This window comes from Podarcis pityusensis, assembly GCF_964106645.2.
Source record: "Podarcis pityusensis genome assembly, chromosome: 11".
NCBI classification, from domain to species: domain Eukaryota; kingdom Metazoa; phylum Chordata; class Lepidosauria; order Squamata; family Lacertidae; genus Podarcis; species Podarcis pityusensis.
In genome coordinates, this window is record NC_138036.1 from 46895989 (window position 1) to 46908620 (window position 12632).

Sequence of the window (12632 nt, forward strand, 5' to 3'; positions counted from 1 at the left end):
ACACACACACACACACACACACACACACACGTAGAAATTGGAGTAGGACACAGTGTCAATAGACATCCCAACAGTGGAGCCAGAGTCCAGAATCAGAGGCAACTGCCTTCCAAATTTTCTATTTCCCATAGAATGCAATGGCAGCATTTAAGCATATAAAGGAATCTCCCACTTTTATGGCAAAATTAAATGCAATGGAGGCCAGGGCTACCACTGGTGATCCCAGTATCCAGCAGGAAGCAGGTTTTGCATCCTTCTCAGCTTTGTCTCAGATTGCAGCCTGCTCAGTTTGCCCTTTTAAAGTTCAGTGGTACCCAATGAGAGCCAAGCCTATTGGGGCAGTTCATCTGAAAATATCCTGGGTTTTCAAAAAGGAAAAAGGAGGTGTTTGTCTGCTTTTTGACAGGGAACATATTCAGTTCAAATAATAATAATCACGTCTCGCCCTCACTTAACTCTGGGGACTTAAACCTTAGGATAGAGTCATAGAGGAGATTTTATTTTCATTGAATTCAGTGGAAATACTTCTATTTGCTTGGACACAAAAAAGGTCTCAACGTAGCTATTACGATCACAAATATGCTTGCAAATGTTATTCCATAACTGTGGTATGTGAGTGAGTTCACTGGTATGGTTTAGAATTGCAGCAAGCAAAACCTTTGGCAAGCAGCACACATCCAAGCAGTGATACCCTCTCCGTTTGGCTGGCTTAGGTCACCATGATGAATCAGCAACTGAAATACCACAATTTTTCTTAAATGTAGGATGGGCAATAACTGTGGTAACGGCAGTATTTTGTTGATGAAAGTCAGTTTTCTGTGGGTGATTTCTTCCAATTGAGCAAACCAGCCAGTAAAAGGCTCTGAGCAATTCTAACCCTTCAACTGGGTAGTACATTTTGGTTCTAATTTCCTTGGGCTCCACTCTAAGCAGATCAACATATTCCAGAGATTTTTTTAAAATGTGGTGTAAATGCATACAAATGCAACAGTAAGCCCCCAAAGTCATCCTGCTAAAGACTTCTGCTTGCACAATGGAACTTTCTCTCGCTCTTCTGTCCCTGCATCACCCCCGACCCCCAGCATTCAGTTCTGGGGGTTGTACCGACTCTTTGGAGCCAATTTGGGGACCTCACAGGGAGAAGAGGGAGAGGGGAAGTTCCACGGTCCCAGTGGAAGTCCTTGCACTAACAGTGCAACTTCACTGGATGTCACCCATATTGATTATTTATCTAACATGGATGGTTCTCAGGGCAGCAACTCAAGGCACTGAGTTCTTCATTTAGCAGGTCTGGGTTTTTTAAATTTAAAGATAACAGCCTCAAGTGCAGCACAAAGATTGCATGAAGGATTGCTTAACCCTTTTCCTCTCTCTCTGGCCTATGGTCCTGGGGAAAACACATCCCTAAACTATTGTTCATACTGCAAAAAAGTCAGCATTAACACTGGTTTTCAAAGAAAAAAACAGACACATTAAATGCAGCCATGTATCTAACGTATGTTCTCTTTGAACATATCCTTGACCCCCTTTTAGGCAAAATAATTTATAGGTGTTTGCACCAGTGCTAACCTAATACCCCCAAAAAAGAAAGGTATAAACATCAGTGGCACACTAGTGAAGTAGTATGTCGTATTATGCACATCATCCTACGTATTTATTTGCTCAACTAGGAAATATAAAGACTGCTGGGTATGTATAGTGGTCCTTAGGATCAGGCAGCCCATGACCCTGAGGCATTTTTTAGAGGAGGGGTGAAGCCCTGATTTGTAATGCATGGTGGATTTGTTACATAATTTGAGCTCTGTAATGGTGGATTTTGCTTAATAGGAAATCCAGCCCCTTTTATGTGTTGCTGCCCAGCTGGTCATGACTGTGTCCAATGCCAGCTGGCCAGCAAAGGGAATTCCCCAAGACCTGGACCCTGATTGGCCCATTTGAACCTGGCTATTGGCTGGGAGGTAACCCCCATGTTTGTGACGGCCAAGGCAAACTCCCTATTGTTCAGCGACCACATGTCCGGCTGGCTGGGAAGAAGCCTAAAAGGTCCAAAACTGACGCCCACCAGAGAAGCAGTGAGCATCCATTCTGAATATATGTCCCTTTTACTATTGTTATTTGGGAGAGAAAAGGAGAAGGGGACCATTGTCTGTACCCAAGACATACAGAAAATCAGTGGTATTTCACAGATCCTGCACCCATAGCCATATGTAGCTTCCAACTCTCTGACCATCTTGGTGAATGTTATGCTATTCAGGATATAGGTTGACTTTTGCCAACCTGATGTCCTCCATCCAGATATCTAGGCAAAAACATCTGGAGGGCACCAGGTAGGCAAGGGCTGATGGTTATTTTTATAATCTCACTTAATTACAAATGTCTCTAAGCAGGCAGTGATAGATGGGCTTTAAGAGCACAAATATACAAGACCTTGGTAGCTGGGAGCAGAGAGAATCATTAGAGCTCTTACTTAGGCTGACTGCTGCTATGGAAAATAATTTCCTGTTTACATTGACTTTGAAGAACAAAACAACTGCCATATGCAAGCACACACAGCCCTGCTTTCTATTTAATACACAGAGCAGTTAGCACAGCTACTATTAAAAATAAGAAATACACAAACTGCATCTGGCTTTCTTTTATCATACCGATATATTTACATTTAATAGGAGAATATGGGCAGTTTATTGGGGAGGGAAAGGTTTGCTGGAGATTGTGTGATATTGCTGCATTTTCAGTACATCAATACGTTCCTTTCTGCTGAAACAAATAAGCACATGTTGGAAGTTGTCTGCTATGGTACAGAGTCAATCTGACAGGTCCCTGTCCAAATTTACAGTTGTTCTGTGGTTTTAGGGTTGTTGTTTTTTGGGGGGGACATCATAAAAGAGCCACAAATGTTGGAATCCATTTTTGAAATTCCCAAACAAAGGAGTTCAGACAAGCCTAAAATATTTCATTTTCTTCACTTCACAAAAAAGCGATATGAACACCATTCAAAAGTAGTTGTAGCTGGATACATAGGATTAAATCTGTGTTCATAATCTTCACCTTAGTGTTTTTAAACAGGTTCTGTAAAAGCAACCTAGTTCTTTCACAAATCAAAGGCTGATTTTGACTAATCCAATCTTTATGTTCTGCACATTCTGATATGGGAACTGAATCCATATTTTTACAATTAGCATGTGCACAAGGAGACCAAAAAAAAGTATGATAAATGACTATATATTATCAGCAGTTTGTTTTTATTATCTACACATGTGTGACAAAAAATTCTCATGCTCGGTTTTACTTCACCAGCGGAAGGTCTGTTTGCAATACAGTACAATCCTAGGCATATCTTCTCAGAAGTAAATGCCATTGAGTTCAGCGGAGGTTTACTCTCAGAAAAGTGGGTATAGGATTTCAACCTTGGTTGGTAATTTTGTATTTTATGATATGAAGAAAGGAGTCTTAGTTTGACTTCCAGGTTTGTTTTAACTTCTCACTTTTACACTTTGATCCCTAGCTGTTTTGATGGAAGTAAATTCTTCTTGTAATAATCCACACACACACCCAATTAGAGTATTTCCTAGACAGCCAAAGAGTACAAATTTCACACATGTGATTTCTTCTGTGTAACAGAGCATGCTTTTATATGTCTACTCAGAAGGAATTCCCATTGAGTTCAATGGGCTTTACTTACAATGCAAACAGGGAATATGACCTTTTTGCCAGACTTGGGATTGTTTGCTAGGCATGGGATTAAAATTTAGCACAAATAGCACATTATTGGTGTTGTCAGTCCATGAGATTGGAATTCCTTTTCAATCATCTTCAAACAGCTGTGGCAGTTTAAGCCCAACTCAATTCAGAAGGGACTGTGTTGGCACTGCTGTTGAATTAAGGCAGTCCTTTGATGGTAAAATAAATCAAATTACTGGGCATCTTTTGAATAACCAGGAGTGATTTTTTTTGTTTCTGTTTTTCCTTGCAGGCATAACAACATCAACAGGAAACTCCAGCGATCTTACAGCAAAGATTTTTCCGAAGAACCAGAGCTGCAAGAATTCTTCCTTTGACTCGCATCTCACGGGATTTCAGTCTTCCTCCAAACATGGCCCAAAATCTTCCCACTTGAAAACTTAACTATGAAACGTAACTTTCACCAGCAGAATAACAGACTCTTAGGATGCCTTAAATTTGTAGCAGCTAGACCATATAAAAAAATTAATATGTGTCTATGTCACTTGTTTGTAAGGTGTACTGTTTTAAGGCAAAGGTGAGCAAAAGCCATGATTTGGAAACATAGCAATGCAAAGAGCCTCTGGAATGATCTTCTGACATCCATCATTTTGTGGCCATTACTTGTTGCATGGATATAATGTAACATGTCTTGTATTTCCTTTTCTCAGAACCTAACTGTGTCTGTAAAAATAAGGACTCTGATTAGCCAAATCCTCACTGAGCGCAGGACAAGCACTCTTCCCAGCCCACCCCCGGCCACCCTCTTGTTGAACTATGTTTTGTCGCTATTTCTAATTTTTTGTATAAAAGAAAATAAACCAGTGTTAACCAAAACACAGTGTGAACATAACCAGATGTCACTTCTGCTTCGTTTATTTATGTGATCCATTGTGACCCATTCCATTTGTTAGCAAATCCAATTATGAAACTTTTAAAGTATCAGAACTTGAGTCATTATTCGCAAAAAAGCAGACTATATTTAGGGGATCTGTTCCCATATTAAACTATTTCTTTATAATTATGTGGGGTATTTTGATCCCAGCACTTGCCCTTAAAAAAACTGTTTTTTTAAAAAAAAAATAGGTGCATGTTGCTTTGCTTAAAGAATAGGTCACATTGCTAAGAGAAATATACACGTGTTGCAAAAATAATAATAATAATACCTGCAGATTGCCAAAACCAATGTGCACATTGCTTAATACACACACCCTCAAATAACACTAGCAGGAAGCTTTGGCAGATACAGGATACTAGTGTGGTTAACCAACAGAGTCAAGGAGGAGCAATTTCTTCCTTTGGAAAACGAATCCAGGTGATCTGATCTGCAGCTTGATCATTATAATGAACAACAATAATACAACAAAGAGAAGAGTCTACACTTAGTCTTCCAGCTGCCATACATTCTTTAGAAATAAAAAGTCAGACATGCTTTCCGGTTATCTTGAGCGCTGACAGTTATCACCCGAATAACAAAGCAAACATCTCCAAACCATGTAACAAATTGAAGATTTGTGCTTTAGAAAGTGTGAAATTGGTGGACAGAAATTTGTACGAATGTGACCATGATGTGGTTTAGGAAAGACAAGTGAAGAGTCAGTTCTGAACTGTTCATGAATGTTAAAACTGTTTACCCTTCCACAGCTATTCTACTGTAACAATGTGCTGCAGAGATGACAGCTCTGAAATTCTGGCAGCCCAAAGCTTTGCATGAAGATATGATGGAGAAGAGATGCGAAGAATAGTTGGAACCTGGGGAAATCTCTTTTTCATTCCTTTATATTTCCAAAACAACAGCAAAAACAAAACCCACCAACGCTACAAAATAATAGAGATATGGGACAGGTACCATTCTTCCAATCATTCAGGGAAGCTGAAATTCCTTCAATTACCTCGTGTCATCGATCAACTTTTCTACTGTTGTTAATTTCTCTATGGTTGCAATACCCCCTAATTTAATATTTTTTTGTATCAACTATTTACAGGCTTGCTCTCAAGTACAAACAAAGCATTCAAGTACTGTATAGTATCACATCTGTAATACAAGAGCTGGATTGTCATTTTTCTGTCCATTTGGGTTTCTGTTGATATTCCTCTCCAAAACATGAAAAGCTGCCTTGTGCCCAATAGAGGCCAGTAAGACAGCATGGAGCCCTCCTGGCTTCACAATGCCATGTGCATTACCAAGAGGGACTTCTGGTGACCTTGCCCCTTGCCCTCTCAGTAACCCTGTCTATGCTGCCCTGCTAGTCACTGCTGCTTAGACCAAGTCAGACATTGGTCCTTTAACTCAATGCTGTCTTCACTGGCTGGCAATGGTGTTCCAGAATTTCATGCCGGTTCTCTCGCAGCCCTACCTGCAAATGCCAGGGAATAACCTTTTGCACTGAGCCATGATTATACAAGTTTAAGAAATTTTAGACTGCCTAACCAACATTTCTCAAGTGGCTTCCTTCTCTCTACTGTCCCTCCTCTGAGGACACGCTGTTAATCACAGTGTGGAGGGACGCGGATGGCGCTGTGGTCTAAACCACTGAGCCTCTTGGGTTTGCTGATCGGAAGGTTGGCGGTTCGAATCCCCACAATGGAGTGAACTCCAGTTGTTCTGTCCCAGCTCCTGCCAACCTAGCAGTTCAAAAGCATGCTAAAAAGTGCAAGTAGATAAATAGGTACCACTGCAGTGGGAAGTTAAACAGTGTTTCCATGAGCTCTGGTTTCTGTCACAGTGTCCTGTTGTGCCAGAAGCGGTTTAGTCATGCTGGCCACATGACCCGGAAAGCTGTCTGTGGACAAACGCTGGCTCCCTCGGCCTGAAGCAAGAAGAGTACTGCAACCCCATAGTCGCCTTTGACTGGACTTAACCGTCCAGGAGTCCTTTACCTTTTACCTTTAGTCACAGTGTGCAGGTTATTATTTTTTCTTTTCATTTCCAAACCACTTTATATTTTTAAGGGGGGAATCTCAAAGCGGCTTGCAACTAACATTAAAACATCAAGTAAAACATTACTGAAGAAAGTCAAGTAGACATTCAAGGCAACATAATTAACAGGAAACTAAAATATTACCACAGAGATTTCAAAATGAAACATTACTAATGGAAGTCAAATGTAAAATGATCATTTTATGCCATGGGGGAGTAGTCTAGGCACGTGATAAATGGCAGGTTAGGAGCAATCTCCTAGATACCGGAAGGTGAGTTGTGGAGGACCCAGTGGCATCGCAAGGGGGGCGGAGGTGGCAGTGCGCTCCAGGTGCCATGTCTGGGTGGGTGACAAGAAGGCACCCCACAGGGTGCTCGCCCTGCCGCCCCTGGGCACAGCGGCACACAACGCATACGCAGTGTCTCACGCATGCGCTGTATGAAGCGATGCCACACATGCGCCCTACATAGCTATGCCACGCATGCGTCATACGTAGCAGTGCAATGCGTGCGCAGCCAGCGGTTTACCCCACCCCAGGTGTTGGTTAGCCTTCGTTCGCCCCTGGGAAGACCTCCAATTAGTTATTATGGCAGATCTGTACATTTAGGAGAGAATACATCATGTTGGTTATTTTTTCTACCTCAGAAACACCAGTAGGGGGAAAAAAGATTAAAATGTGAGTGATAGAGTTTTTCCTTGAGTGATGCAATGGAAGAATAGCAGATTCTATGTAGCAGATTCTGGCAGGAAGAGGGTAGGGGGAGTGCTCCCTGCTTTGAGCAAAACATTTGCATTAGAAGAAAGTGGTATTTTTTTGTCAAATGCAGGTGGAGCGGAATTGCATATTCTTTATGCTGTGTCTTTAGAGAACATCTGTTGTCAGTTTGGTTCCAATTCATAGCAAAGCATGTTTGCATTTTATTCCTAGGAGAAAACAAACTGCAGTATATGGTGAATCCAATTTACTACAGCTTGAACAGCTCCAAAGTAGAGGAAATTGCTAAACTAGATGTGATGTGTGTAGGATAAGGTGGCCAGGCATCATCATGAGAACTTCCAAGCAGTTCCCACAGAATAGGAGACCAAAGCCCATCATTAGCACCACAGGAAAATGCATGGGTATTACTACCAGTTCTCACACATAGATATCTCATGAGCTACTCAGTTGAATCAAGCCTGAAGGGTATTCCAGACATGCCATCCTAGCTTTCAACTGGCGGCTTCACCATTTCTACAGAAAGGTAATTTATGATCCAATAGAATAGAAGCAATCAAGCTGGTGTTGGCTAGGTTAGATCTAGGAAAATAGGGACATCCTAAGGAAAATCAGGACATTCCAGGATCAAATTGGAAACCAGGGCGGCTTCTGTAAATACGGGACTGTCCCTGGAAAATAGGGGCACTTGGAGGGTCTGCTGAGGTTTGATTGGCTTTCGTTTCTTCTTCTTTGGTGATCACTCGTAGCCGAGTAAGATTGTCTTCCATGAGCACGGTCTTAACAGTGAGTCCATAAATGGCTGTGGAGGCCAGTTCTGGATCCACACAGCCTTTCACAGTGGGGACGGAGGTTTCCAGGCAGGAGTTGATCATGGTGAGGGTTTGCCAAATGTGCCTTCCTCTTAGCACGTTTCTCCCTTTCCTCCAGAGGGATGGCGGAGAGGGTCCCAGTAGGGAGAGAGGCAGCCCGTCCGCTGGGGAAGGAAATCATCGTAACACCAGTAGAGAAGGGGGGCAGATGGGGGAATCAGAGAGGAGGCTCCAAGACTCCTCACCGGAGACCAGCGGAGAGAGTACGGGTCCTCCGCTGCCCACACCCTCCCTGCGCAGAAGGCTTCCGCGCAGGGAGTCTAGGCGGAGACTAGGCGTCAAGGAACTTTTGTGCTGGAAGAAGTTTAAGAAACGCCCACTGACGGATTCTGCCAGCGACTGAGACAGTCACGATGCTGGAGGCTGTTCAGTCAGAAAGGGTTTAACCAGGTAACCTCGCCAGGAGTGGAGGCAACTTACGCACGAGCAACCCCTAAATCCATTACACAACGTATTTACTTATTTTAAAAAATGTTTTTCTTTATGTTGTATAGATATACACAGACTGCATTTTATATGCTGTAAGCTGCCTTGAAATAGTTTGTGAAAATGTGGATTATAAAATATTCAAATAAATAAACACTCGCCCTTTCTCTATCCAGTACTCGGGTACCGCTCCAAATTCTCCTAAAGCTGATGTGTGGATAGTGGAGGCTGCCGATCGATCCCATTTTCTGAAACCTCCAAACAGTCTCCTCTAGTCTCCCCCTCTCATTCTCTTCTCCTTGTATGGGCTATTAATAGGGAGGCTGGCTTTGCTGATGAAACAGATGGCAAGACCTAGATTCATACACACAAACATAGCCTGGCACTTACTGGAAAAGGAGAACTGTTTTTATATTACAGACAATGGTTATTTGCATCATATTTGAAAACAGTTGCCTACGCTGGTGAAAGAGAGACAAATATTGGGCAGGGGATGTCAGTGAAATGGCTAAATAACAGAATCATAGAATTGCAGGAGATAAAGAATTCCCCAACTTTTAGTAGACACCTGAAGGCAGCCCTGTATTGGGAAGTTTTAATGTTTGATGTTTTAGTATGTTCTGTTATATGCTGTGAGCCGCCCAGAGTGGCTGGGGATACCCAGCCGGATGGGCGGGGTATAAAAATTATTATTATTACATCGGAGGGTATGAGATAGGCTGGGGTGGAGAATCCCTCAAGGAACTTTATAGGGGAGTCGGGTCAATGGGGAAAGTGTGTAGAGCGACGGATGTGATCCTTACCTTTGTAAAGCATGCTACATTCTAATCCCACAAATACTAGTAAAATCGGAAGCTTGCATGAATTTGTTTGTAGGTAGTAGTGGCTCCTAACTCCCAGCCGCACTTTCTGGTTGGGTGGGTGGGAAGAAGAACACTCTCTGGTTTAGTAAGGCCATCCTCAGTATAGCTTGAACAGGCTTGCTATTGAGGTTTCCATTTTAACAGTGCTATATCTAGCCTGTCTTTTTTTAAAAAAAAGTCATCCTGCTAATACACCTAGGCAAACACCTGCCACTCAGACTGTTTTTTCTGGCCTTTAGCAAAGAGAATGAAAACAGTTCCCAGCACTTCCTAAAATCAGGATGGGTTTTCAGCCGCAAAATCCTGCCACCTTTAGCATTTGCATATTTGTACTACCCAAGCATAGTGGCTGTGAGTGAGTGCAGCTAAACAGACCGTTCCAAAATAAACATGAATTGACCACATGAGCGTTTCCTGAAGTTACTACATTCTCGGAAACTTCGCCCAGTCCAAAAAGGAACAGCAGCCAGATTGCTGGCTGGCGTTCCGTTTAGAAATCATGTTACCTCTGTTTTAAACCAGCAATATTCTTTGCCAGTTCATTCCTGGGCGCTCACCTTAGCATTCAAAACTCTGAGCAACCTAGACCCTAAATATCCGAAAGACGGCAGCCTCCTTCACTGAAGACCCTTTCAGGTGTGAAGATCAGCAGAAGGAGCCATCCAGGTAGTTCCATCACCCTCAAAAGTTTTGGGAATAGAAGTCCAGGAGAGGGCATTCCCTGCAACAACGCCCAAGTTGTGGCATTCCTTCCCTAAAGAGGTACACCTGGCACCTTCCTTGAATAGTTTCTATCATATGCTGAAGATTCACTTCTCATGTCCTCCAAGTGTCCCTATTCTCCAGGGACACCCAAAGCCATCCCAGCTTCTGATTTTATCCCAGAATGTCCCTATTTCCTCTGCCAGTGCTGCTTCTGCTGAGCTCCAGGAGGATGAGCCAGTGGCTGTGGTAATAGTGGTGGGGAGGAAACATCCCATGGCCTCTCTGTGGCCTCTCCACGGCCACCACTACAGCCTACTCCCTTGGGCAGCTTGTAGTGGCTGCTGGAGGGCAGGCAAGGAGGAGAAGAGCCTGCCACCATGCCAGCTCTGAGGTGCAGGCAGGGGGCAGGGCCACCTTGGGAGGGAAGAAAGAGGGAGTGGAGCAGAGTGCAAGGAGCCTTTATTTATTTATTTTTAAAAATGCTTTGTGTGTCTGTGTTTAATCTTGCCCCTTTCTAAACTGTATTTATTGGTCGCATTTTGGTTGGTTTTTATAAATCTATCAAAGAATAAAATAAAATCGGGATTAAGGGTTTTTCTGAGGACGGTGCTGTGTCTCGTTGGCGTTCTGGTGGTGACACTCGCCCTTCTTCTGACAGGAAATGCTCTGCAGGGCGGGGGGACAAAATGGAGGGGAGGCCAAGGAGGGTCAGTTGGAGAGGAGTGAGAAATGTCCCTATTTTCAGCTGAGGAATGTTGGAGGGTATGAACTCTTTACCCTTACCTTTGATAGGGTGTGTGTGTGTGTGTGTGTGTGTGTGTGTGTGTGTGTGTGTGTGTCCCATTTTTATTTTATTTTTTTGAAAACTTGCTTTAATACTGGAGTTTTAAATTGCTGTAACCCCCGGGGCACCTTGTGAAGGGAGGGTAAAAACAACCACCACCATTATTATTATTATTATTATTATTATTATTATACCTCGGGTTACAGACGCTTCAGGTTACAGACTCCGCCAACCCAGAAATCGTGCTTCAAGTTAAGAACTTTGCTTCAGGATGAGAACAGAAATCGTGCTCTGGCGGCACGGCGGCAGCAGGAGGCCCCATTAGCTAAAGTGGCATTTACAGTGGTACCTCAGGTTACATATGCTTCAGGTTACATACACTTCAAGTTATAGACTCCGCTAACCCAGAAATCATGCTTCAGATTAAGAACTTTGCTATAGGATGAGAACAGAAATCGCGCGGCAGCAGTGGGAGGCCACATTAGCTAAAGTGGTACCTCAGGTTAAGAACAGTTTCAGGTTAAGAACGGACCTCCGGAACAAATTAAGTTCTTAACCCAAGGTACCACTGTATTATTATTATTATTATTATTATTATTATTATTCAGATTCTGTGTGTATGAAGGAGAATGCAAGGGTGAAGGAACTGTGGCTCTCCAAGTGTTGCTGAATTACAACACCCATCATCCCTAGCTGTTGACCATGCACGCTTTAACAGACGAGCACTGGAGTCCCTCAGAACTTTATAGAGGGTCACAGCTTCCTCATCCCTCAGCTAGATAAGAGATTGCTCAGTGTTTATTGTGTCTACAGCGTTTAGCAATAAAAGAACTTGGTACGAAGAGGAAATTATGTCTGGAGCACCTTTGGCTTGTGGTCTTTCGTCAGGATGTGGGAAAAGGCACCGTACCGTTAACTGAAAGTGGCTCCGCAGCACAAATGCGTTCCTGCCCCTATTTTATGGCATCCTAGTTTGGTTGTAGACCAGTAAAAATGCTCATCACTTACTGCTCCATGCACCAAAGGTTTATGAACCATTTGTTTTACATGACTCTCTATAAATTCTTTCCCTCTACAGTAATACTTATTTTCCTGCCAACAACATGATATATCAAGGCTTTCCCCCCCCCCCCCACTCCCCACTTCTCCTTTGCTTCAAAAAAGAGAACCTGAGGCCATATAGAAAGGCTTTGTGTTACAAAATCAGTTCAAACCTAAAAAGCAAATTAAACAAATGTTTATTACGGTTGAGCTATTTGGTGAATGCTGTGGTGTGTGTGTGTGTTGGGTTTTTTTAATGAATTGTCAGTAATTTATAGCAAAATCAAAACAGATGCTTTGTTGGCTAATAAACAGTAGCAGCTGTGGCTGCAGGGAAGAGATGTGGGGAATTCACTTCCTTTTTTTTCCTCAGCTGCTTCTCCTTCTTATCTTTCCTTGCCTTCCCTCCACCGTTATGTCCTGTGTTGTCCCTGGACTGATATATATCATCAGAGACATTCGTGGGCCTTCGCTGGGAAGGACTGAGTGTGTGTTGCGTGAAACTTTATTTCAGCTCCCTCCTCACAGAAGGAAGGAGACGCAAGGCGACTGCAAGGACCCAACATCGTGTGGCACTGGTGTGTC

The 12632-nt window shown here is 43.0% G+C and overlaps 1 protein-coding gene across 8 annotated transcripts in view; it reads left to right on the forward strand.

Annotated features, from left to right (window-relative positions):
• Positions 1-4573, forward strand: part of SNCAIP (synuclein alpha interacting protein) — a 124514-nt gene extending 119941 nt beyond the window's left edge. For all 8 annotated transcript variants that reach the window (XM_080972440.1, XM_080972437.1, XM_080972438.1 and 5 more), the window contains one exon: positions 3974-4573. In XM_080972440.1, the coding sequence (XP_080828566.1) occupies positions 3974-3979 (6 nt within the window). In that variant the 3' untranslated portion in view covers positions 3980-4573. The remainder of the gene's footprint in view (positions 1-3973) is intronic.
• Positions 4574-12632: the final 8059 nt, after the last annotated feature.